We start from the raw sequence: 26861 nt of genomic DNA on the forward strand, positions 1-26861 counted from the left end.
CTCCCTCAGAACCAGCTGTAGTGTGAAAAGAACCCCTGAGACTCCTGTTTATATCTGTCAGCCAGGGCTCCCTGATTGGAGCAGATTAAAGCCCCAGTGAAAGAATTCATACACTCTGAGGTCCAACTGGCTGACCTCATTACAATAATTAAAATAACCATAGACAAAGATATGAGTCTTTGGGATTTAAAACCCTGGATCAATTCACTGTCCTGCACCTTACTGCTAAATCAGAAAGGATATAATGTATTTCACAGTGAATGATTCCCAGTGAGCATTCATCTACAATTGATGAGCAGGTTTTTAAATATGGGGAATCCTTTGACAACCAATGAGATTTGACTAATTTTGCTGGAATGAAATACTTTATTCTGACACTGTTTCAGTGGGCAGTCTCAGCATCTGATGGTGCATATTATAAAGTTGGATGAGTGCCACACTTGATGCTTGAGCAATTATTTTAAATTGCCTTAGATTAATGCACAGTACGTACTCAAATTACCAAGATGTGCTGCCAGTGGATGGCAAAAAGTCACAAAATTGTGCTGCTGGACCTAAATCTAAACATAGACAAACAGGCATTCAGTTGCAATCTGGCTTCTTTAATAGAGGGCTTCAGCAGACTGAAGTATCTGGGGATTTTTCTAGATTAGTGGTTAAATCTCGCAGCGTGGTAGCTCAGCAGTTAGCACTGCTGCCTCACAGCACCAGGGACCAGGGTTCGATTCCAGCCTCGGGTGATTGCCTGTGTGGAGTTTGCACATTCTTCCCGTGTCTGCATGGGTTTCTTCTGAATGCTCCGGTTTCCTCCCGCAGTCCAAAGATGTGCAGGTCAGATGCATTGGCCATGGACAATTGCCCATAGTGTTAGATGCATTAATCAGAGGGAAATGGGTCTGGGTGGGTTACTGTTTGGAGGGTCGGTGTGGACTTGTTGGGCCGATGGGCCTGTTTCCACACTGTATGGAATGTTATCTAAGCTGAAAATAATCCTCTAGTTTAGAAATTTACAATGTAGATTATATTGAACATTAGATTTCATTGTTAGAACTTAAATTTTTCATTATTTTTATTTTATATTTTGTCACCTTGGTTTGGAGCTGTGAACTAGGAACTATGAACTAAAGTTGACTTTCGGACTGTGGGTGACAGCTTGCATTGAATAAGCTTTTGGTTATTAATGAGACCGACTCTGGAAATTAATTATAGTTTGATTCCTGATCAACAGGTTCTGCAGATGCCTTGTCACTGGGGAAGAGCATTCTGTTTAAACAAATAGCAGAAATTGACAACTAATGAGGTTCGAAGCTGGGAATTGGTTCCAACAAGCCTGGACATGACCTTATGCTTAATGGCAGATATAGAACAGAAACCTCGTTGAGGAGATGATTAGTCTGTCAGGGAGTGGTCAGAGATGGAATTAGGTTTTGGACTGTGTTTTCTGTTTAAAAAAAAAAGATTCGGCTGTTGATATTACAGAATGAAGATTTTGAAAGTTTCCTGCCTAACCTCCCATAATAATTTCTTTGAAGCTCAGAGAAGAGAATATCTGAGTGAACTGTAACAGTGACCTTGATCGATATCTTCAGAAAATGAATCCAGAAACTATCACCTATACCTGTGGAACAACACATTGTGAAAACCATTGAAGTAATCTGGCCAACTTTTTCATTTTCTTTTCTTTACCCCTTAACTTTATCCCTCGTCTGTTTTGTGAAAGGGGCTGAAAAGAAAGGTTTTGGGGTTTATAGACCAACAAGATAACTTTGTTGTTTAGATTAGATTCCCTACAGTATGGAAATAGGCCCTTCGGCCCAACAAGTCAACACTGCCCTCCGAAGAGTAACCCACCCAGACCCATTTCCCAACCCTGTATTTACCCCTGACTAATACATCTAACACTCTGGGCAATTTAGAATGGCCTATTCACCTGACCTGCACATCTTTAGATTGTAGGAGGAAACCCACACAGACACTGGGAAAATGTGCAATCTCCACACAAACAGTCGCCTAAGGCAAGAATCGAACTTGGGTCCCAGGCGCTGTGAGGCAGCAGTGCTAAACACTGAGCCACCGTCAAGTTATTGAATTGGTAATAAATTGCTAAGTCTTTAAGTGTACCAACGTTTGTTATTATTCCCAAATCTGGGATTGGTTATTTAAAAAGTCTGGTTAGAAACTGTTGGGGTCAATTTTGAGAGTCTTTGAAAGTTTTAATTTTACTATGTTGTGAATACAGAGGTAGAAAGGTTGTTTTAGTTCGGTTGTCTGTCTCTACATCCTAATATCATGCAGCAATCCTCATGGGCCATTGGATGTTGGATTTCCCAGGGTTGGAGAAGACCGATTGAATAAGATTAAATCTGAAACACAATTAAAATCTGAGGCATGCAGTCTTGTTAAAATATTTGAATGAACAATCTTCTGGCTGCATACAGGTTGCTAGCCTGTTCATTGAAATAGTGTGCTGTTGAGAAGGTTTGAATTTAGATTTAAAGTGTTTACTTACTAGTGGCTGATCTGACCAAAATCTAACATTATATTCATGAATAAAGGAAAAGTACTGAAGATGTTTGAAAAACATGAAACAAACATAAAAAATGCTGGAGGAACTCGGTGGGTCTGCAGCATCTGTGGAGAGAGAAACAGACTTAATATTTCAAACCTTGTAACCTTTCTTCTTGCCTCATGTAACCCGTACCCTTCTATGTGACTAACCCACTTGATGTAGTCTCTTCAGTTTCTCCTAAACAAGTTAATTTACATTTGCTGTTCATGTGATCTCTGCTTTAATAGCGTTTACCCTATGAAATAGGGAGCACTGTAGGAAAACCTTCATTGTTGTATTCTCTCTGCATAGAGAAGTATCTGATGGTGTATTGTGCTTTGCCCTGGTTTACAATTAACTGGCCCATTTTAAATAGGATCCAACCACTGTGTACACATGGTTCATATTTCCTGAGCCAGCATGGATTCCCTTTTACTTAATCATTTTGAAATCCATCTGCCTTTCCTCAGCTCAGCACTTACTGTATTCAGTTTGTTTTAATCTTATGAACTTTAGTTATTCTAATCACCTGACCACATCTGGTACCACCAGGACGTTTCATAATAAGTACGTCCCACAGTATGGTGTTTGAGAAGAGTGGGGAACCCAGAACAAATTGTGATGAAGCTTTATGGACTATTTTGACATGCTGAAATGTCACAATTGACTGCATAATGTTTTGTTATGTGATGACCTATTTTATGTAGGTAGAGTTCTTCCTGTTTTCCTTTTGTGAAATAAATGTTTTTTCCTTTTCTGAAATGTTTCTTTTCCTTTTGCTTCTCCCCTCCTGCCCTTGCCGCAAAGCAATAACTCATTGTTGGGTTATATTTTAGTGTGCAATGCTTAGCTCCGTGTCTTCATATATAAGCAAAACTGTGAGTGTGAACTGTTTATTCAATAACTGGAGGCAATTGTAACCAACACAAACCTGCCTTTTTTTTTGATTTCTGTGTAATTGTATTTCAAATAGGAATTTCTGAGATAGTTAGAAAAAGAGGAATTCTGAGAAAATTTCTTCCGTCTCCCCAACCCACCCATCCCAATCAGTGTTGCTGAAGCCAATTCTAATGGCTTTGCCAATACGTCAACTGATCGAATATAATTCAGCATGCAAGGGCGACACGGTGGCACAGTGGTTAGCATTGCTGCCTCAAAGCGTCAGAAACCCGGGTTCAATTCCCGCCTTGGACAACTGTTTGTGTGGAGTTTGCACATTCTCCCAGTGTCTGCCTGGGTTTCCTCCGCGTGCTCCGGTTTCCTCCCATAGTCCAAAGATTACATTAGATTCGCTACAGATGTGCAGGTTAGGTGAATTGGCCATGAAGGGGTAAATGTAGGGGAATGGGTCTGGGTGGGTTGCTCTTCGGCGGGTCGGTGTGAACTTGGTGGACTGAAGGGCCTGTTTCCACACTGTAAGTAATCTAATCTAATCTAATTAGGAATTAAAATTGGTACCAACTTGACTTAGTGAAGCATTGCTTTAACTAGCTGGGGTACGTGAAGGGCATGTGTTTTGCAAAGCCAATTAATTAGACCTGTTACAGTGGACTATCAATTTTCAACATTAATCATTTGAGTTCAACACCCTTGGAGTAAAAATGTTTTTTTTGAATGAATGTTGATCTAAAGTGGCTGCTTTGATCACCCAACAAGCCCAGGCAGCATGCATGGAATATAAAACAACCTATGAACCACATACCTCAGAATTACAATTCTAATCAAGAAGAATTGAAAGTCAATTTAACATCAAGAAATTGGCAACTCTTGATTCACTCATACTTGCACAATAACTTCATATATTTTGGTTGAAAAATGAGGTATTCAGTTTGGGAAAGATAATCGACCATAAGAAAAAGGAACCAAATTAATCCATTTGGCCCATCAAGTCTGTTCTGCCATTCGATCATGACTGATATGTTTCTCAAGCTCATTCATTGCCTACTTCCCCTTATAATCAGGAAGCTATCAATCTCTGTCTTAAATACACTCAATGACTTGGTCTCCCCAGCTCTCTGCAGCAATGGGTTCAACAAATTAACTACCCACTGACTGAAGAAATTCCTCCTCATCTAGGTTTTGAAGGGTCTTTCCTTCTCCCTGAGGCTATTCCCTTAGGTCCTAGTCTTTCCAACCAGTGAAAACATCTTCTGCACGTCAATTCTATCCAGGCAATTCAGAATTCTGTAAGTCTCAATCAGATCCTCCCTCATCCTTCTAAACTTCATTGAGTATCGACCCAGAGTCTTCAACCGTTCTTCATATGACAAGTACTTCATCACCAGGATCATTCTTGTAAATTTTCTCTGAACCCCCTGCAAGGCCAGCACATTCTTCCTTAGTTATGAGGCCCAAAACTGCTCTCAATATCCCAAATGTGGCCTAAACAGAACCTTACACACCATCAGCAGTATGTATCTGCTCTTGTATTCTAGCCCTCTAGAAATGAATGCTAACATTGCATTTGACTTCCTAACTGCTAAGTGAACCGATATTTTAATGTAAAGATGATCAAAGCCTTTCCCTGTTTAGAATATAGTCTATGCCTGTATTCTTCCTGCCAAAGTGCATAATCTCACCATTCCCACATTTTATTCCATCCGAGACTTCTTTGCCTACTCTGCTAACCTGTCCATGAGCTTCTGCATCCTCCACTTGCTCAACATTAACTCTCCCTCCACCTATCATTGTGTCATCTGCAAACTTAGCAACAATACCCTCAGTTCCTTCATCCAGATCATGAATGTAAAATGTAAGTAGTTGTGATCCCAACACTGACCCCAGCGGATCTCCACTAGTTAACGGCTGCCATCCTGAAAATAATTCCTTTATCTCCATTCTCTGCCTTCTGCCAGTCAGCCAGAGAAAGTGAGGACTGCAGATGCTGGAGAGTGTGGTGCTGGAAAAGAACAGCAGGTCAGGCAGCATTTGAGAAGCAGAAGAGTTGATGTTTTGGGCAGAAGTCCTTTATCAGGAATGTGGGGGTGGGAGGAAGGAGGCTGAGAGATAAATAGGCAGGGTGGCGCTAGGGGAAAGGTAGCTGGAAGGCGTTAGGTAAATTGAGGTGTGGGGTGATGGTGATAGGTTGGAGGGGAGGGTGGAACTGGTAGGTGGGAAGGAAGATGGACAGGTAGGACAGGTCAAGGAGGGTTGGATCTGGGGTGAGGTGGGGAAGGGGGGGGGGTGTTTCGAAGCTAGTGAAGTCAACATTGATGCCATGTGCTTGAAGGGTCCCAAGGCAGAAGATGAGGCATTCGTCCTCCAAACATCAGGTGGCTCAGATTTGGCGGTAGAGGAGGCCCAGGACTTGCATGTGGAGTGAGAGGGGAAGTAATCGAACGCAGGATGGTGGGGATGTTTGGAGTGTGTGTCCCAGAGATATTCCCTGAAACGCTCTGCAGGTTGGTGTACTGTCTGCCTGATGTAGAGGAAACCACATTGAGAGCAACGGACACAGTAGATGAGGTGGGTGAATGTGCAGGAAAATCTCTGCCAGGTGTGAAACAAGATCTTCTCCAGTGCCCCACACAGTCCTCTCTATGCCATACCTTGTCCTAGCACCATGGGCTCTAACACTCCTCTGCAACACCTTGTCAAAGGCCTTTTGGAAATCCAAATAGTTCATGTTCACTGGCTCTACATGGTCTAATGCTCCTCAAAGAATTCTAACAGATTTGTCAGGCGTGACCTTCCCTTGATGAAGCCATGCTGACTCGGCCATATTTTAGCCTGCACTTCCAAGTACTCTGCAATCTCCTTCTTATTCATGGACTCTAAACTCCTACCAGTAACTGAGGTCAGGCTAATGCATCCAGTTTCCTATCTTCAGCCTCACTGCCTTCTTAAATAAGAGCTAAATTCATTTGATTGAGATGTTATAACAATGTGCTAAAAGGGACGAAAAACAAAATAAACAAATGATTTGTCATAACTGACCGAGAGGAAGTTTCAAAAAAGAGGGTAACAATTTGCCATTTGTTTGATGAACCTTAATTGAAGTCCCACACGTAAAATCATTGTTGATTACATGTTGGAACAAGCTATAGCTGCTGTGTTTATTTGTTGTATACTCACTGAATTCTGATTTGTTTTTGAAGCCTAAATATATATGTGGCCATTGTTGGTATCCCATTAAATCAGTCTGAGTATTTTTGCATTGCCATCATTAGACAGGTGATTCCCTGATCCATATTTGCCATGTAATCCTTGCTTCCAATTTTTGTCTGTGTATAACCACTAATAACATGAATAGAACATTGCCTTTTCTCTCACTTGTTTCATGGAGCATTGTAAGGTGTATGTCATCTGGCTCTGCTGCATATAAATATTTAATTGCTCAATTTTTTCATTGCACATGCTTTACTGATCTCAGGAATCCAAACTCAATCTAGCTGGATCTGGAATTTATCGGAGGTCTTCATTTATGAAGACCAACATGAAAATTTATTTAACGCATCAGCCATTTCCTGATGTCCCATAATATTTCCATCCAGTTCACCCATTTGATCCTTGACACAGTTTTATCTATTCCTTTGTAGAAATGTTCTTAAGTTGCTTTTCATTGGCTTCATATATGTTATATTCATACTGTGGTTTAGCATAATGTGACATTTACATAATCCACAGGCTTTACCATTTTTGATTTAGAGTCATAGAGTCATGTAACATGGAACCAGACCCTTCGATCAACCTGTCCATGCCGACCAGATATCCCAACACAATCTAGTCTCACCTGCCAGCACCCAGCCCAAATCCCTCCAAATCCTACCTATTCATATACCCATCCAAATGCCTCTTAAATGTTGCAATTGTACCAGCCTCCACCACATCCTCTGGCAGCTCATTCCATACCCGTACCACCCTTTGCGTGAAAATGTTGCCCCTTAAGTCTCTTTTGTATCTGTCCCCTCTCACCCTAAACCTATGCCCTCTAGTTCTGGACCCCCCGATCCAGGGAAAAGACTTTTCCTATTTATCCTATCCATGCCCCTCATAATTTTGTAAACCTCTATAAAGGTCACCCGTCAGCCTCCAACGCTCCAGGGATAACAGCCCCAGACTGTTCAGCCTCTCCCTTTAGCTCAAATCCTCCAACCCTGGCAACGTCCTTGTAAATCTTTTCTGAACCCTTTCAAGTTTCACAACATCTTTCCAATAGGAAGGAGAACAGAATTCCTGTACCTTTCAAAATAATTAATTGCTTCCTGCTTAATACTGACTTGTTAAGCACTAGATTCTTGCTTAAAGTCTTTTTTGTCATTACTTTTTATATTGTCTCAAGAACCCAACACATCAAACACCAGTCTGTACAAGATGGATCCAATCATCATGTTTTTGTTTGAGTAACTCTTTGGTCCCTCTCTCGGCCTGTCAGACCATCCATCCCCTTTCCCACCTCTCTTGATGTCTGTTTGATTTTCATATCATTCCTAATTCTCTCAATGCATGCAATTTAAGAAAAACTATTTGGCTTTCTTATCAAAGTTAGAGAACAAAGTAAGATTTCATCGGATGCCTTTCAGTCAGGCTGCTTATTTTTATTTGATATATTGCCTTGAAGCAGCCGTGTCTTTATTGTATATACATTAAATGGAATTTATTGTGATAGATCATCTCTCTGCAGCACACAAACATAATTTGTGTGATAACAGATGGATAAATGTTTTATCATAAACCATCATCTTAAATTACCTTGATTTTTATTGTTTTTGGTGTGGCAAAGACAGGGATAAATAGAATTTCTCAGCAATTGAATTATAAAGCTTCTTTGTATTGGGTGGATGCACATTAGGTTAAGCCTAATGAAAATGTATTTAGGACATGTTGAGACCAGGAATAAATGTATTTGAAATCATCATTGACTTTAAAAGGAAGGTATTCCGTTTTCACAGGTAGATAAGCAGGTATAGACATGCCAAGCCAGCACGATAGGTAGCCCATTGCTCCAGATTGGCTGCATCCTTCTTTTTCTCTCTTTCCTCGTCTTTTTCTTTCCTTCATTTTCTGACATTGTGGGAAAGCCGGAGCAGTACTGAGCAGGTCATCGGCAGGAGTGGTGCCCAGAGCGGGGACTCCTGGCCGAAGTGTTGGGGCTCCTTGAGGCCCAGGACATCTGGCAGAGACCTTCCCGAAGTCCTGGAGCTGTGTTTGAAGACAGCTTGTACAGAGGATGAACTCTATTTATGTAATTTCTTTTTGCAACTCAAAATGGTACTGGATTGTGGCAACAAAACTTTTTTTTAACTGTATCTTTCTAAATATATGTGACAATAAATAACTCAATAATCTAGTATTCTGTGGAAATTTTTTTTGTGTCTGTTCTTTCGGCATCTTTTAATGTTCTCCTCACTGTTGTTCCTTGCGGCACTATAATGAGTTACCGTTTCTGGGCTGATTTTAGTTATGTGTATACATTAGAAAGCATAAAGGAGAGCAGTTTTAAAATATTAAAGTGAAATATTTGACCTACTGGTCAAGTTTGATACTTCAAACTTCTGATTAAATACATCTGGTAACTAACTGTACTCGGGTAAATAACTTGATTTTCACAATATTTTACTCAATTATTAGAACCATGCATTCAGAATGAGAAACATTGTTCTGTTCTGGAATATTTTGGAGCTTTTTTTTATGAGTAATGGAACATACTCTGAAAAGTAAATCATTGAAGTTGAAAATTGTGGCATTTTGTTTGTTTCATTTCATAGCGTATCGAAATAAAACATTTCAGAAAATAACTGAGTACTCTGTGAATTTTAGTTGTGGTTTCGTTTGTGGGGACAGCAGTAAACACTGAATAGGAACAAACACCTAAAGTTCATTTTTAGGAATGAATGTAATAAATACACAGGTTATTTTTGGAATTTATTTGCTGTTACTATCAAAGAATATTTGCATATCAGGCATTTGGTTAGATGGAATCAGTGATATATTAAGAAATATTGAATACAAAATTAGCTTCAGGGACTAACATGGGGTACATTCTATATTTTAAAATTTAATAATGTTTAAACTGCTTTTAAAAACAATAAAAATAGAACTTTAACTTGTCTCAAAGTAAAATTTTACTTTGACATCTGAATGGATAATATTGGGGCTCATTTTGCTGGTAATTAATACCAAACCTGCAATAAAGGAATGAGCAATGCATACATTAGACTGCTGTTGCCTTTTTAAAAGAAAAATAGTGGATCTATGTGTGGAATTATATCTTGTTTGCAAAGAGCAAATAGTTCAAAGTGAAACTTTGATCCAGCTATGAAGTGACTGGGGGAAATCTTTCTTTATGCAAAGTTTTCCCAAAGCTCTGATCTCCCTGTTTGATCCAAAAAAAAGTTAAGACTGGAGGAGAAAGTGTACACCCTGGCCATGCTGTGCTCCCTTGATGTGCCGAAGCAGCAACAGCAGCTCCCTTCTGTCATTCTGTAGACTGCTCTCTGTTTTACCGATGGTTATCTGTCTTGTATGCAGGTGAGCGCCCCTACCAGTGTCCCTACTGTGACAAAGCTTTCAGCAAGAATGACGGATTAAAGATGCACATTAGAACGCACACACGGGTAAGAGGAGATCAAGTTTCTGCTTTTTTTTCTTACCTCTAAGTAGTGAAAGCAATTGCTGAAATAAAGTGTACAGGTAAAGTTAATCATTTTGAATGAAAACAGCAATGTTAGTTTTTATAGATTTTTTGGTATAACCTACTCTGCTTCTCACTTTCCCAATAATTTCTCCTTTTTGAGGGCATGGTCATTACACTGTGCCACCAAATTACTCAATATTGTGCACCAAACCGCTGCAGCAAGGAAATGGAAATGAACGCAGAATTTTACAGGAGTAAGAACATAGCAAAATGCTGGAACAAACAGCAAGCAGTACTTACAAAATCAAGAGGTCAATAACATGATGAATTTGACTTAATCTAATAACCTGTTTGGTAATAAACTTTGTGTTAATACACATGACAGAAATCTCACTCAAATCGGAATGTGTTCTCCACTTGGGATTCAAATGAACAAAGATGACAAAAGATAAAGGTAATGCTGCAGTATTGTAGGTAAAAGAAAAATGACCATGATAAGTATCTTCCAGTTGCTGTTCTTGTCCCATTGGTTCACCTTCCACATATGTTTCCTACGATTACCTTAGCATTGACAAACACGCCTGCTTCCTTTCCTTTCTCCAGGTCTGGGGAAGTCAGCCAAAATGAGATTAGGAATGATTGCTTAAGTGAAGTTACAGAGATACATTTTAATCATTAAATGCCTAATTTAAATGCCTAATTCCCGACTCAGGCGACTGACTGTGTGGAGTTTGCATGTTCTCCCCGTGTCTGCGTGGGTTTCCTCCGGGTGCTCCGGTTTCCTCCCACAGTCACAAAGATGTGCGGGTCAGGTGAATTGGCCATGCTAAATTGCCCATAGTGTTAGGTAAGGGGTAAATGTAGGGGTATGGGTGGGTTGCGCTTCGGCGGGTCGGTGTGGACTTGTTGGGCCGAAGGGCCTGTTTCCACACTGTAAGTCTAATCTAATATTATATCCCATGGCCTGATTGGTCCTCTGCAACTCATCCTGCCTCCTAAAACCAGTAGCAGGATTGTATTTCCCTCCTTACTAGCATTGTGGATCAACCTACACAAAATGGCTTGCAGCAGTTCAGGAAGGCAGCTCACCAACACCACCTCAATGGCAACTAGGGATGGGCAATAAATGCTGGCCAGTCAGCGATACCCACATCTCATGAGTGAAACAAAAAAAATGTAAAAAGATATACACAGTATATCAACTTAGCCGTTGGGTGGCCTGTGGCCAATCAATACAGACTTTGACCTCACTGTTTAATTTTTTGAGTCCTTATTTTAGATGGCTAAGATGTCTGATATGGATTTTTAAAAAAAATGTTAGCAAAAGGAGAAATTATTTTCCTTTCTGTATCCCCCTGAGTTAACATTCAAGTAGTTCTTTTTATGAGCCTGTTAATATTCTCCCAGTTCTTTGGTCTGGCCAGGCTTAACTTAGTCTGTAAGTAGTCAGGTAACTCTCTTTGTATCCCAGGGAAATCCAATACAAGCCATCCGTGAGGATGCAATGGAAGCCACTTCAGTGACTACTAAGTTGAGCGAATAAAACTCTATTTGAATATTGGACAGATCTTTACTAGAGAACAGCCTAGACCTCCAAATTTTGTGGCATTTAGACTCCAAATTATGCTGTGTGTCACCACTGAACAGGAAAGCAATATCGTTTCTGTAGCAGTTAACAGTTAAATGGAGAATTAGCTTGTAAAGACTTGACAACCATTTTGATGTCTGTGATCAAATGGCATTTATGTGGAAATTTATCAAAGTTTTTTACTACAAAGATACTGTTCCTCAAATACGCCTAAGTGATTGCTTTGTAAGATTTTTCGCATTCTCTACGACCCCACCCCACTAAGAACACACAGAACATTTACACAGGCAGGTATGCAGTTACAATGCTGAGAGACAACTTTGCAGATAAAAGGTGTTTGTGATTTTGATGGATGGTATATTAAGAGCCCAAAATTGGCTACCTGCCTGTTGCACCTGCACTACCGTCACTGCTGGGAGCCTGGGTCTGGGAAAAGCAAAATGCAGGAACAAGCACCAGGCTGCCTCTGTGACCAGATTGAATTTACTGCACCCCCTTTCCTCCCCAAATGGCAGCTCCATAGAACTTGGGAAATTTAGTTCACAAACTCCATTTTTGACTCCATGGGTGCTGGCAGGTGAATTGAGTGTTGTGGTATAAGGGCATGAAAGGGTTAATACTGAAGGGTGTTATAGCTTCACCAACTGTGATGATGTTATGTGCACCTGGGCGTAGAACAACTCAGGATCTCGAAGGTAAAAGACCTAAAATCAGATTCTCCTCAAATTCTCCATAATAATGACTATCATACCAATACTAACCTGTAACTTCTGCAATAAACTTTATCTTGTTAGCTACAAGAATCTGTAGTTATACCAAGAAATACTTTTTGCCTGCCACCCTCAACCAAGTACTTTCCAATTCTTAAAGAGACTGTAGGCAGCAATCTTTCATGAACATCAGCTTATACAGTATACTGAGCCGGTATGTCCATGCACCAAACATAGGCAGTGGTGTCAATTATGGCTGAAAATGTGTTGCTGGAAAAGCGCAGCAGGTCAGGCAGCATCCAAGGAACAGGAGAATCGACGTTTCGGGCATAAGCCCTTCTTCAGGAAATCAATTAGATTTGACTGCTCATAGTGAGCAGCGCTGTGAGACCTTCCCACTCAGCTTTAAGTGAGGGGCTGATAGAGCACAGTTAGAAGCAAGGAAAAGCTGAAGATTTAAGAACCCTACAGAAGAAACTCTTGTAGCAATCCTTCAACAAAGAAGTTTACTCCAATGAGTAGCGAAAGCACTGTTGATCTGGTGAGAGATGGATTGTCACTGAAAAGCAACATCTCCTTGGAGAAGAAGAGTTGGTATAAAGTTGGTACAGGCTGCAACATGAGGTGGTGCTCTGTGAGAATGTTCTTCAAGGGGGTGGGGGGGGGTCAGGGTGAATGAACGGATATTGGAAGTTCTGTGAGTAAAGCTTAAAATTCTAGTGGGCCTGGGGAAATATTAAAATGGTGCAGTAATCCACTCTGGAAAAGTGAAAGGGTAAATGATTGCTTATAGCTCAGATTGAGTATGGTTGCCTTCATGAGCGGACACCAAGTAGCATGTTAGTAAACAGAAAAAAAAATAAGTAAAAGGACAAAATAAAGTTTTATTCTAAGGTCACAGACCCAGGGACACTGTAAAGCCAGCAATTAAAGTGATGGCATTAAGCAGAATAAAACACTAGGCAGACCTGAGAGTTATTCAGTAAAACAGTGAAGCCATGAAAGAGGCAGAAACCCCCTTACTTTACCTGAAAAGGACATTTTAACTCTGAGAATGTGGGAATCCTTCAATGTAGCCAATGAGAAAGCTCCATTATCACAAAAAATGAGCAGCAAAACTACTATTACTGTAAAATAAAAGCATTTGAAATGAACAAAATATATACTCACATAGAAAGGTATGGCTTCAGACGTTATATTGCCAGGGAGCTAGTCAGTAGAAACAGCAGGATATATAGGATCAATATGTGGCTGAAAAGATGGTGTGAGGAGGAGGGTGTCAGATTTGTGAGGCAAAGCGACCAGTTCTATGGGAGGTGGGACCTGTACAAACTGGTTTCACCAGGCAGGACCGAGACTGATGTCCTTTGAGGGGATAAATGGGGAACTTGGTACAGTGGTTGGGGAGAGTTCAAAATAGTGTGGCAGGGGATGGGAAGGAGAGGAGTAGGGCAGTAGATAAAGAATTGGAGGGAAAGGTAGAAAGCAAGGCAAATATGACCAGGATCAAAAATCCTTCCACATCCGGCAGAGATTTTCCTGTACATCCAAACACCTCATCTATTGTGTCCATTGCTCCCAATTGGACTTCTCTACATTGGGGAGACGGCACACCAAATTGCAAAATGGTTCAGGGAACATCTCCGGGACACACGCACCAAACAACTGGACCACCCAGTGGCCGAACACTTCAACTCCCCTTCCCACTTCGCCAAGGACATACAAGTCCTGGGCCTCCTCCATCGCCAAATCCAAACCACCCAACGCCTGGAGGAGAAACAGCTCATCTTCCATCTTGGGACCTTCCAACCATATGGCATCAATGTCGGTTTTGCCAGTTTCCTTATCTCCCCTCCCCCCAGCTTACCCCAGGTCCAATCCTGCAACTCAGCACTGTCTTCTTAAACTGTCCTACCTGTCCATCTTCCTTTCTACCTATCCACTCCACCGTCTGACCTATCACCATCAACCGCCCTCCTTCATCTACCTATCACCTTCCAAGCTACCTTGCCCCAGCTCTAACCCCCTCCCATTTATCTTAGCCCTCTTGGGCTCATTCCCCCCCCTCCGCCACCTCATCACCCAACCACACACACACACAAACATTACTAATGAGGGGCTTATGCCTGAAACGTCAACTCTCCTGCTCCTTGGATGCTGCCTAACCTGCTGTCTTTTCCAGTGCCACACTTTTGACTCTGATCTCCAGCATCTGCAGTGTTCATTGTCTCCTAAGAACAAGAACAGGCAGGGAAACACTGCTGAAAAGAGCAGGGGAGGTGGTCTGAAATGCATGTGTTTCAATGTGTGATTAGGCAAGATAGATGAACTTAGAGTTTTGGTTAGTACTTGGAACCATGACATTATTGCGATTACAGAGACTTGGTTGAAAGGGGGACGTGACTGGCATCTCAGTGTCCCAGGATTTAGATGTTTCAGGTGTGATAGACTGGAAAGTAAAAAGGTGTGGGCAAGTTGCATTCCTGGCAAAGGAGTATCTCACAGCTATACTGAGGGAGGATACATCACAGGACTCATGCAGCAAAGCAACATTGGTAGAATACAGAAAAGGAAAGGTGAAATCTCCAGGCCTCCCAACAGCCAGTGAGAGAGAGAGGAGAAAATATTTAGACAAATTGTGGAAAGATGAAAAAAACTGCAGGGTTGTTGGGATGGACAATAATACTGTGAATTTTAAGATACTCATGGATAGGGATAACAGCAGTCCTTGGATGAAGGTGTCAAATTTGGGGGAAGGCGAACTACAACAATATTAGGCAGGAACAGGAGAATTTTGATTGGAGATGGCTGTTTGAGGGTAAATCCACATCAGATATGTGGGAGTATTTCAAAATGGCAGTTGATAAGAGTTCAGGAGCAGCAAGTTCCTGTAAGAATGAAGGATAGATACAGCAACTTATGTGAACCTTGGATGACTCGGGATGTTAATGACCTTGGTCAAAAAGGAAAAAGAAGTATACGTTAGGTCTCAGAGGATGGGAATTGATGAAGCCTTTCAAGTATATAAGGAAAGTGTTAGACAGCATGGTTTTGTGTGAGTGAGGTCGTGCCTCACTAACTTGATCGTGTTTTTTGAGGAGGTGGATAAGATGATTGATGAGGGAAAAGAGGTTGATGTTCTTTATGTAGACTTCTGTAAAACCTTTGACAAGGTCCCTCATGGCAGCCTGGTACCAAAGGTGAAGTTGCAGGGTATCAGGGTGAGCTGGCAATAAGGATTAGAAGGGCGAAGAGGGGAATGTAAATTTGTTAGCAACAGGATTAAGGAGAATCTGAAGGCTTTTTCTACGTAGATAAAAACCAAGAGGATAGCCATGGAAAGGGTTGGCCCATTCAAGGACAAAGGAGGGAATCTATGTGTGGAGCCAGGAGAGGGAGGTGCAGGTTTAGGGTGAGAGGGGAAAGATATAAGAGGGACCTAACAGGTAACTTTTACATGCAGAGGATGGTGCATGTATGGAATGAGCTGCCAGAGGAAGTGGTGGAGGCTGATACAATTGCAACATTTAAAAGGCATCTGGATGGGTGTATAAATAGGAAGGATTTAGAGGAATATGGGCTGGGTGCTGGCAGGTAGGACTAGATTGGGTTGGGATGTCTGGTCGGCATGGATGGGTTGAACCGAAGGATCTGTTACCATGCTGAATATCTCTATGACTCTAAATATTTTGTGTCAGTATTCACCAAAGTGAAGGAATTGTTGGAGGATGATCTCAGGGAAGGGGATGTCCAGTCTCTAAGCCACGTTGCTATTAAAAAGGAAGAAGTGTTGTCCATCTTAAAAAGTATTAGTGGTTAAGTCCCTGGGTCCTGATAGGATCTATCCCAGAATGTTGAGGAAGGCAAGAGAACAAATTGCTGGAGCATTGACAGTCATCTTTGTATCATCTCTGGCCACAGGTGAGGTCCCAGAGGGCTGGAGAATAGCCAGTGTAGTCCCATTGTTTACGAAGGAGAACAGGCCTGTGAGTCTCATATTGGTGGTCAAGAAATTATCAGAAAAGATTCTCAGGGACAAGATCTATATACATTTAGAAGCAAATTGACTTACTAGTGTTAGACAGCATGGTTTTGTGTGAGTGAGGTCGCGCCTCACTAACTTGATCGTGCTTTTTGAGGAGGTGGAAAAGATGATTGATGAGGGAAAAGAGGTTGATGTTCTTTATGTAGACTTCTGTAAAACCTTTGACAAGGTCCCTCATGGCAGCCTGGTACCAAAGGTGAAGTCGCAGGGTATCAAGGTGAGCTGGCAATAAGGATACAGAACTGGCTTAGTCATAGGAGACAGAGGGTAGCAGTGGAAGGATGCTTTTCAGAATGGAGGATTGTGACTAGTAGTGTTCCACAGGGATCAGTGCTGGGACCTCTGCTGTTTATGGTCTACATAAGTGATTTAGAGGAAAACACGGCTGGTCTAATTAGTAAGTTTGCAGACAATACAAAGACCGATGGAGTTGCGGATAGTGAGGAGGATTGTCAGAGGATACAGCAGGATATAGATTAGTTGGAGGCATGGACAGAAAAATGCAGATGGAGTTTAATCTGGACAAATGTGAGGAGATACATTTGCAGAAGGATCTGGCTGTGCAGGTCCACAGAGCACTGAAGGTGGCAGCACAGGTAGACAGGTAATAAAAAAGCTTAAAGCATTCTTGCTATATTGTTCTTTGTTCTAGGAAGAATTCATTTCAGATGGGTAAAGCACATCACTGGAATTCAATAGTGTGGAGGAAATGATCATGATGTACAGACTAGCTTCCAAATCAGATACTGTATCAGAAGCTGAAAAAGTTAATAGATTTCTGTGCACAGTTTTGAATATAGTAAATGATGTTATAACACACCAAGAAGTAAAAGAAAATACAGATTTTGTTGAATAGATACTGAAAGCCTCTGACAATTATTTCAACTTCAGGAGCATTGAAAATCTTGAAAGAGCGAGATTTAACCGAAGAAGTCAACTTCTCGGCAAATTGATAAATGATTCATTAATAGACTACAGATTAGTGGAGAAGCGGAATGATATTGACTTAAAGTTATTGTTCATAAGCGAATGAAGAATTAGATTAGATTCCCTACAGCTCAGAAACAGGCTCTTTGGTCCAACCAGTCCACACCAACCCTCTGACTAATGCACCTAGAACTATGGGCAATTTAGCATGGCCAGTTCACCTAAGCTGCACATCTTTGAACTGTGGGAGGAAACTGGAGCACCCGAAGAAAGCCCACGCAGACTCGGGGCAAATGTGCAGACTCCACACAGACAGTCACCCAAAGCTGGACTCGAACCTGGGACCCTGGTGCTGTGAGGCAGCAGTGCTAACCACTGAGCCACTGTGATGAGGGCATTGCTGATGAGTCTTTGCCGGATTTATTGTAGTCCAAAGAAGCCCCAACATCAGTCAAAGACATTAAGATAGTGAATGAATCAGAAGTCTGGAAACAACACTGGTCAGTTCAAAGAGGGAAAAAAGTCAATTTAATACAAGAGATCAGTAGAGTCTATTTAATTCTTTGTATATAAAATCTCAGACAAACATTTGTGAGGAATCCATTCATGGACTAGGGCAGGCAATTCTAAAAGCTCTTATCAGTGCTGTAGAACAAAGAACCCTCATCGCCAAACACTATTAAAAGCCTATTTCTTAAAAAAAGTATATTTTATCTTAATAGCTTATTTTCAGAAGTAATATATAACTTAAAACAAATAAGAAAGCAAATAGTTATCTATATAAAGAAAATGATGACAACAGGACAGACAACAGCAGTAGAAGAGAAATTTGAAGTATTTTTAATGAAAATAAATAATTCAGACTATATATTTTGGCATTCTGATATTTGTATCAGTGGTCATCTCACAGATTTCATGGTGATGAATGATGTTATCATCATGTGTATTTTACAGTGAAAAAGACATTAAAATATAGTGAAAAGTTTCCAATGTCGCCATCATCCAGTGTCATTTTGCGTAGTTTAAGAAAAATTAAAAATCACTAAAAAGACTGTGGGACAAATGCGACCATATTACCAGATTATGATCTATTGTCACAGACTAGAAGGAGAGGTAATTATCTTTACTGTCTTCCTCTTCTGGTCAAAACAGGGTTTTTAAGTATTAATTTTGTTTCTTATTTTGCCTCTGCCATTTAAAAATAAATAGTTATATGTTTGCCTAAGTCTGCTTTGGGAAATCCAACTTAAAATGATTTAGGGTTAAAACAAAATAGGGTTTATGACTGCTTTCAAAAGCTGGGGAAGTGGTTGTGACACACATACAAAACACAGGCAACCAATAAAGAACGAAAAGAAAAGTAAAAGGGAGAAGTCACAAATTGGTTTGGCTGGAAGGTTCACACCATGCCAGGATGTCTTGAAGAATGATGTGGAGATGCCGGTGTTGGACCAGGGTCAAGAAATTATCAGAAAAGATTCTCAGGGACAAGATCTATATACATTTAGAAGCAAATTGACTTACTAGTGTTAGACAGCATGGTTTTGTGTGAGTGAGGTCGTGCCTCACTAACTTGATCGTGTTTTTTGAGGAGGTGGAAAAGATGATTGATGAGGGAAAAGAGGTTGATGTTCTTTATGTAGACTTCTGTAAAACCTTTGACAAGGTCCGTCATGGCAGACTGGTACCAAAGGTGAAGTCGCAGGGTATCAGGGTGAGCTGGTACAAAGTTAAAAATCACAGAACACCAGGTTATAGTCCAACAGGTTAATTTGGAAGCACTAGCTTTTGGAGCACTGCTCCTTCATCCTATTTGATTCACGCAGCCACCTGATGAAGCAGCTGCTCCTTTGTCAGGTAGCTAGAGGGGCAGGATCATAAGGCAGAGAATTTATAGCACAAGATCATAATGCCATGCAACTGACAGGATATATTGAACAAACGTAGATTGTTGGCTCTCAAGATTGGAATACAGACAGATTCTAACCTCAAACCTTTAATACATTGAGCTGAGATATACCCTTTTTTGATAAAGCCTTAAGTTATCTCAGGAATGTGACTTGAAAGAAGTTCTGGGATTTACATTTTTAATTAATCAAAACCTGCAACCCATTCTAAAGGATGAAATACAACAGCAGGCTAGGTTTGTTCAATATATCCTATCAGTTGCATGGCATTATGATCTTGTGCGACAAATTCTGTGTCCTATGATCCTGCCCCACTAGCTATCTGATGAAGAAGCAGCACTCCAGAAGCTAGTACTTCCAAATAAACCTGTTGGACAATAACCTGGTGTTGTGTGACTTTTAACTATGAAGAACTATGTAAGCTTTTGTCCTCTCGTCAGAAAATTCCAGAAATTGTTGTCAACTGGCATCATGTAATTAGTGGTATCCATGTTGTCAGTTCAGCAAAGTGCCCACGTTTAAGAAAACTTAAACAAAAGAATATAGTTTTAAAGACAACAGTTTAGGATTTCTCTCATGCCATCTTCTAGGCATTACAACTATGGTATAAAAGTGCGGCGCTGAAAAAGCACAACCAGTCAGGCAGCATCCAAGGAGCAGGAGAGTTAACATTTCGAGCATAAGCTCTTCATCAGGATTGTGGTGTGCCTAGAATTGCTTTCGATATGGTTTCCTCTACACTGGGGAGACAGGACACCAACTTGCAGAACATTTCAGAGAACATCTCCAAGACCATGCACCAAACAACCCCACTGCCCTGTGGCTGAACACTTCAACTCATCCTCCCACTCTGCTAAGGACATGCAAGTCCTGGCCTCCCCCACTGTCAAATCCTAGCCACCCGTCGCCTGGAGGAAGAACAACTCATCTTCCGCCTTGGGACCCTCCAACCACTCGGGATCAATGTCGATTTCACCAGTTTCCTTATCTCCCCTCCCCCCACCTTATCCCAGATCCAACTCAGCACCGCCCGCTTGAACTGTCCTACCTGTCCATCTTCCTTTCCACCTATCCACTCCACCCTCATCTCCATCCTCCAACCTATCACCATCACCCCCCCACCTTCATTTACCTATCACATTCCTAACAACACTCCCCCCACCTCACCCCCTCGCATTTATCTCTAAGTCCACTTGCCCCACCCCACAAAACATTCCTGATGAAGACCTATGCTCGAAAAGGTGACACTCCTGCCCCTCGGATGTTTCCTGACCGGCTGTGCTTTTCCGGCGCCATGCTTTTAAACTGTGATCTCCAGCATTTGCAGTCCTCACTCTCTCTTAGCATTATAACCATGATTAAGCAAACACTGCCACAATCAACAACAATACAACTACATTGTCCAGGAGGCATGACATTTAAGATTAAAGCTGTGCTATAAGCATCTTCCCAATATTAGATACTAGAACACCAATGTCTACATCATAATGAGGAATTCTCACACTTGGCTAAGAAGGAATATCTTAATCTCAATTTCAATAAAAAGTTGGAAGAGGTTTATCAGTAGAAGTTAAGATGCTTCTTTCACTCACAGTACTATCAAATATTTAAAGGTTTAGGAAAGTTGAATACTGAATGCAGGATTATATTGAGACTAAACTTTTAAGTCTGTAAACATGCTGGAAGATTCTGCATCCCTTAATGAAGCTGGTGGAGAAGTAATCAGCAAAACTGACCAGAATGGCCAACAATTTGCTTGTCACAATACTAACTGAGTGGTGTTCTGGCGTGGTTACTGAACCTGTGACTAAGGATACGATTTGAATTTGTGCCAACTTTAAACAATTCAACAAGGTGGGGAGAGGGAAATCCATCCTGCGTCTTACTTGTTACATCTTCCTTTAAGAGATGTGGGTGATGGTGGCATTTATTGACATTTATTACCCATCACTAGTTCTACTTCAGAAGATGATTGTGAGCTGCCTTCTTGAACCATTGCAATACATTGGCTTTGACCCAGTGACACTGAAAGATCGATGACGTATTTCCAAATCAGGATGTTCGTGGCTAGAGGGGGGAGGTGAAGTTGCACATGCTGGTGTTCCCTGCAGTCCTTGTCATAGAGTCATAGAGATGTACAGCATGGAAACAGACCCTTCGGTCCAACCGTCCATGCCGACCAGATATCCCAACACAATCTAGTCCCACCTGCCAGCACTCAGTCCATTTCCCTCAAAACCGTTCCTATTCATATACCCATCCAAATATCTTTTAAATGTTGCAATTGTACCAGCCTCCACCACTTCCTCTGGCAGCTCATTCCATACACGTACCACCCTCTGTGTGAAAAAGTTGTCCCTTAGGTCTCTTTTATATCTTTCCCGTCTCACCCTAAGCCTATGCCCTCTAGTTCTGGACTCCCCCACCCCAGGGAAAAGACTTTGTCTATTTATCCTATCCATGCCCCTCATAATTTTGTAAACCTCTATAAGGACACCCCTCAGCCTCCAACGCTCCAGGGAAAACAAGCCCAGCCTGTTCAGCCTCTCCCCATAGCTCAAATCCTCCAACCCTGGCAACATCCTTGTAAATCTTTTCTGAACCCTTTCAAGTTTCACAACATTGTTCCAATAGGAAGGAGACCAGAATTGCACACAATATTCCAACAGTGGCCTAACCAATGTCCTGTACAGTCACAACATGACCTCCCAACTCCTGTACTCAATACTCTGACCATTAAAGAAAGCATACCAAACACCTTCTTCACTATCCTATCTACCTGCGACTCCACTTTCAAGGAGCTATGAACCTGCACTCTTTGTTCAGCAACACTCCCTAGGACCTTACCATTAAATGTATAAGTCCTGCTAAGATTTGCTTTCCCAAAATGCAGCACCTTGCATTTATCTGAATTAAACTCAATCTGCCACTTCTAGGCCCATTGGCCTAATTGATCAAGATGCTGTTATAATCTGAGGTAATCTTCTTCGCTGTGCACTACACCTCCAATTTTGGTGTCATCTGCAAACTTACTAACTGTACCTCTTATGCTTGCATCCAAATCATTTATGTAAATGACAAAAAGCACCAATCCTTGTGGCACTCCACTGGTCACAGGCCTCCAGTCTGAAAAACAACCCTCCACTACCACCCTCTGTCTTCTACCTTTGAGCCAGTTCTGTATCCAAATGGCTAGTTCTCCCTTTGTTCCATGAGATCTAATCTTGCTCACCAGTCTCCCATGGGGAACCTTCATGAGTTTGTAAGATTCTGTCTCAGGATTATGAGAAAATTTCTGCAGTGCGTCTTGCAGATGGTACACTACTGCTACTGCTGAGCATCAGTGTTAGAGTACTGAATGTTTATGGATGTAGTGCCAATCAAATGGATTGCTTTTTCCTGAAGAATCTCATACTTTCTGAGTGTCGATGGAGCTGCACCCATCCATCACCCTCCTAATTTTGTAGATGGTAAACAGACTTTGGTGAGTCAGAAGGTGAGCTAAACACTGCAGGATGCCTAACCTCTAACCTTCTCTTCCAGCTACAGTATTTGTATGGCTTATCCACTTCAGCTTCTGGTCAGTTTAGGATGTTTAATGTGTGGGATTCAGCTATGATAATGTAATTGAATATCAAGAGTGATGTTTAGATTCTCTTGTTGGAGATGGTTATTGCCTGGCATTTGTGTGCTGTGAATGCTACTTGCCATTTATCAGCTTAAAGCCTGAATACTGTCCAGAACTTGCTGCATTTGGGGACCAACTACTTCAGTATCTGAGGAGTCGTGAATGATGTTGAACACTGTGTAATTATTGACAAATATCTCTTCTTCTGACATTTTGATGGAAGGAAGATCATTAATGAAGCAGCTGGAAATGGTTGGGCCTAGGACTCTACCCTGAGGAACTCCTGCAGAGATATCTTGGAGCTGAGAAGACTGACCTCCAAAAACTACAACCACCTTCCTTTGTAATAGGTCTGATTCCAACCAGTGGAGAGGTTACCCCTGGATTCTGATTGGTTCTAGTTTTGCTCGGACTCCTTAATGCCTCACTTAGCCAAATTGTGGCCTTAATGTTAAGGGCAGCCACTCTCACCTCACCGCTGTAATTCAGCTATTTTGTCCACATTTGAACCAAAGCTGTAATGTCTAATATTGATGTGATAGTTTACTTAAACTCTCAAAGTAAAGTTTTCACAAAATGCAATGCAAACTGTAGATTACAGATAGGTGCCGTTGGATGAGCCATCTCCATTATTTACTTGCTTATGACATTCGTAACTCCATTTGGGAAGCTTTAAGAGTGAACCAGTTGGGATCTCCTCAGCCCCTGAGATTTTTTAATGAACTATTTCTAGCACACTATGAGATCTTCACAGGATCATATGTCAAATGGATGACATATTGCTGCATTGAGAAATAATTAAAGAGCATGATCAGAAAGTCCATTTTATGTTAAAGTACTTATGAACAGCAGAGTTAACAAGAAGTGTGAATTCTCGAAGAAATTATCTCAGTTCTTGGGACAAATTGTGAACAGTTAGTTTTAATGGTCAATCCTCAGAAGTTGAAAGCCATTGGGAGTTGCACACTTTAAAGTCAATACAACATCACTTAAAAGATTCTTAGGGATGGTAAATCACTTTTGCCTTACTTAGAACCCACTCAAGAAAATGCAGGGATCCTGTTGGAACCCACATTAAGATGAGCTTATCCACAAAATGTTGATTCTCCTGCTCCTCTGACGCTGCCTGACCTGCTGTGCTTTTCTAGCGTCACACTTTTTGACAGACATTAAGAGATTGTTTTACAGAGAATCAAGGGCATGTTGACATCACCAGCTGCCTGAACACACACTAATCCATCCTTTCCAACCACCACAGCAGCCAATGCTTCAGCAAAAAGCTTAGGAGCAGTATTCTGATAAACCAGTTCACTAAGCGTTATAATATCACAGAAGTACAAAATACCATAATGGAGAAATTGGCTCTGTTGGTTACATGAATATGTGAGAGATTTTCAGACTGCAATCTAGCTTGGAAAGTGGTCATTATAAGGTATCACAACCATTAGTTTCTGTATCCTTAATGGCATCCTTGCTATTTCCTTCTCACCATGGAGAAAGATGTTGACTTTCATGAGCTTTTCTATGAAACAGTCTATGGGTAGGCAAAACTGCAGACAATAGCAAATACTCTGTCCAGAGCTTTAGTATGTAGTCTTACCGTGCATAATGTGAATTCATTCATGAAACTGAACCATCGGCAGTGTCCTGCTGACCACAGTCAGATCCTAGAGCAACAAGAGCTGTTTCGACATCTTTCAGCATTGTGTCGAAGGTTGGCCAGATCAGATGCCCAGCAGATTGTCCATGAAAATGTACTTGAAGCAGTAGTGTTTTAGAATTATTAAGATTTTTGTGTGACAAATCACTAGGTTTAGGAAGATGCCCAGGGAAGCTGTGCCAGGCTCTGTGGCAATCACCAAGTGCAGAGTCAGAGCTCAGTCAGTGGTATGGTGGACTGGGATCTCCAAGACATCGAGGATCTCATCACTGATTGTGAGATGTGTACTGGGTCCAAATAGCAGAACAAAGAAAGCCATTGTTACCTACCATGCTCTCCACCAGACTCTGGAAACATGTGGACACAGCTTGTTGTTTTTCACAGAAGGTCTTAACTCATTGTCATCGATTTATTTCTCAGCAGATAGATGTTAAGAAGTTGCATTCTATAACTACAGATGCAATTATTGGACTTTTATATGAGATTTGTGATGCATTGGAATCCTGATGTGGTTGTTTCGAACTACAGGCTGCAGTTTGCTGATGAGAACTTCAGCTGATTTAAAGCCATTTCTGAATTTGAATGTGTCACAAGCTTACTGAGATACTTACAATCAAATGGGGGAAGCCATACATTGGACCAGGGCAATTAAGTCACTCTTAAAGAATACTGACAGCTGTATGGCACTGCTAAATTATGGCTCCACCCCATTCCAATGTGATCCAGCACCATTGACATGTGGATGGACTAAAAGCTGAAGAAAGCTCACAACACAACCAAAGAAAGTGATTTCACAAGACTACAGTGTACCAAGGTACATGTAAAAAGGAGCAATCCTATCATGTGCATAAGGTGACACACCACAGAAGGTATATCATGCAAGATAGTTGTCACATTTTGGATAGGTGAGTTAGATTTGGATTGGGGATCTGAACAAAAGAAGCTATGGTTATCAAGAGGTTGAGACTAGCAGAGGTCATTGCTGCCATACCAATGGTACAGCATAAACCTTATCCCAATATAGGTTAATCATTTAGCATGGATGGATTAGGTTGAAGTCAGTGGGGAACTTGATAATGCAAGGGGCCCATAAGCATCTCAGTGTGAGGGACAGTGTCAAAGTCAATGGTCTTCAACCAGCGAAATGCCAAACTTTCGGGATTAGAAAGCATATATTCTGGGAGAATAGGTTAAGCCTCCAGAACACTTGAAGTTACAAAGTTACAGAGAGTTGGAGAGAGATGAATTCTGGTAAATATAATTACGTAGATAGATGTATAATATTAATAATGAAAGAAAAACCGAGGAGAATTTTTCTATATCATTCTGCAACAAATATTTCCAGTATCTTCTGATTCCATTTTCCATCTGGATTGCTTTTTTCTTAATTTTAGCGATTTGTGTACTTGAACACACATATTCCTTTCCTCCTCTGCAGCTCTCGGTTTTACCATTATTATTCTAAATGATCTTTGTCAGATTTGAAGTAACTCACCTTATGTTTTTTCCACATTGGACTCCACCTATCATAAATGTTCCCACCCACATAGCCTATGACCTTTTGTAGCTTCTATGTAAATGACTGAGTCACTTAAATTTTTAAACTTGGATATGCCAAGCTATAAAATTTAAATTTCAAGCATTTGAATGATCATTCACACACATTAGGCACAGCATGTTTAAGAAGGTTTGTGCAGGTTTCTCAATTTTTAATGTGATTTATGCTAATGAGAAAGAGGTAAATTCAATAAAATAAAACTAAAAAGATGTGGAGTCTAATTTTTTTAAGCAGAAGCTAGTTTGTGTATAGAATGAATTTTCTGACGAAGTGGTGGATTTGGGTACAATTACAACATTGAAAAGACATTTGGATATGTACAGGAATAGGAAAAGTTTGAAGGGATATGGGCCAAGAGCAGGCAGGTTTGACTAGTTTGGTTTGGGATTATGCTTAGCATGGACTGGTTGGACTGTAGGGCCTGTTTTGTGCTGTATGACTTGATGACTCTAATAGTTCAGTTCTCCTGAACTTATAAAAAAAATTGTTTGTTTCCTGCCATGTCTAAAGTAATAGACATAATTTTCCATGCACTTTAAACCAATGTAATGATGAAAATTTATGTGTACATCTCTTTAGTGTGAGAGCTATGCCATTATGTATAGTTGGAAAGTGTTACAGCGTAGAGATCAGTAGACAGATGTGAAAGAGCAAATAAACTTGCTGTCGCACGTACCGAGATACAGTGAAAAGTTTTGTATTGCATGTTATCCT

At 41.0% G+C, this 26861-nt stretch overlaps 1 protein-coding gene across 2 annotated transcripts in view; it reads left to right on the forward strand.

Moving 5' to 3' along the window:
* prdm5 (PR domain containing 5) overlaps positions 1-26861 on the forward strand; it is a 328285-nt gene that overhangs the window by 259648 nt on the left and 41776 nt on the right. For both annotated transcript variants that reach the window (XM_060832359.1, XM_060832368.1), the window contains one exon: positions 10019-10104. In XM_060832359.1, coding sequence (XP_060688342.1) covers positions 10019-10104 — 86 coding nt within the window. The remainder of the gene's footprint in view (positions 1-10018; positions 10105-26861) is intronic.

This window comes from Hemiscyllium ocellatum, chromosome 1 (assembly GCF_020745735.1).
Source record: "Hemiscyllium ocellatum isolate sHemOce1 chromosome 1, sHemOce1.pat.X.cur, whole genome shotgun sequence".
In the NCBI taxonomy this organism is placed as follows: Eukaryota; Metazoa; Chordata; class Chondrichthyes; order Orectolobiformes; family Hemiscylliidae; genus Hemiscyllium; species Hemiscyllium ocellatum.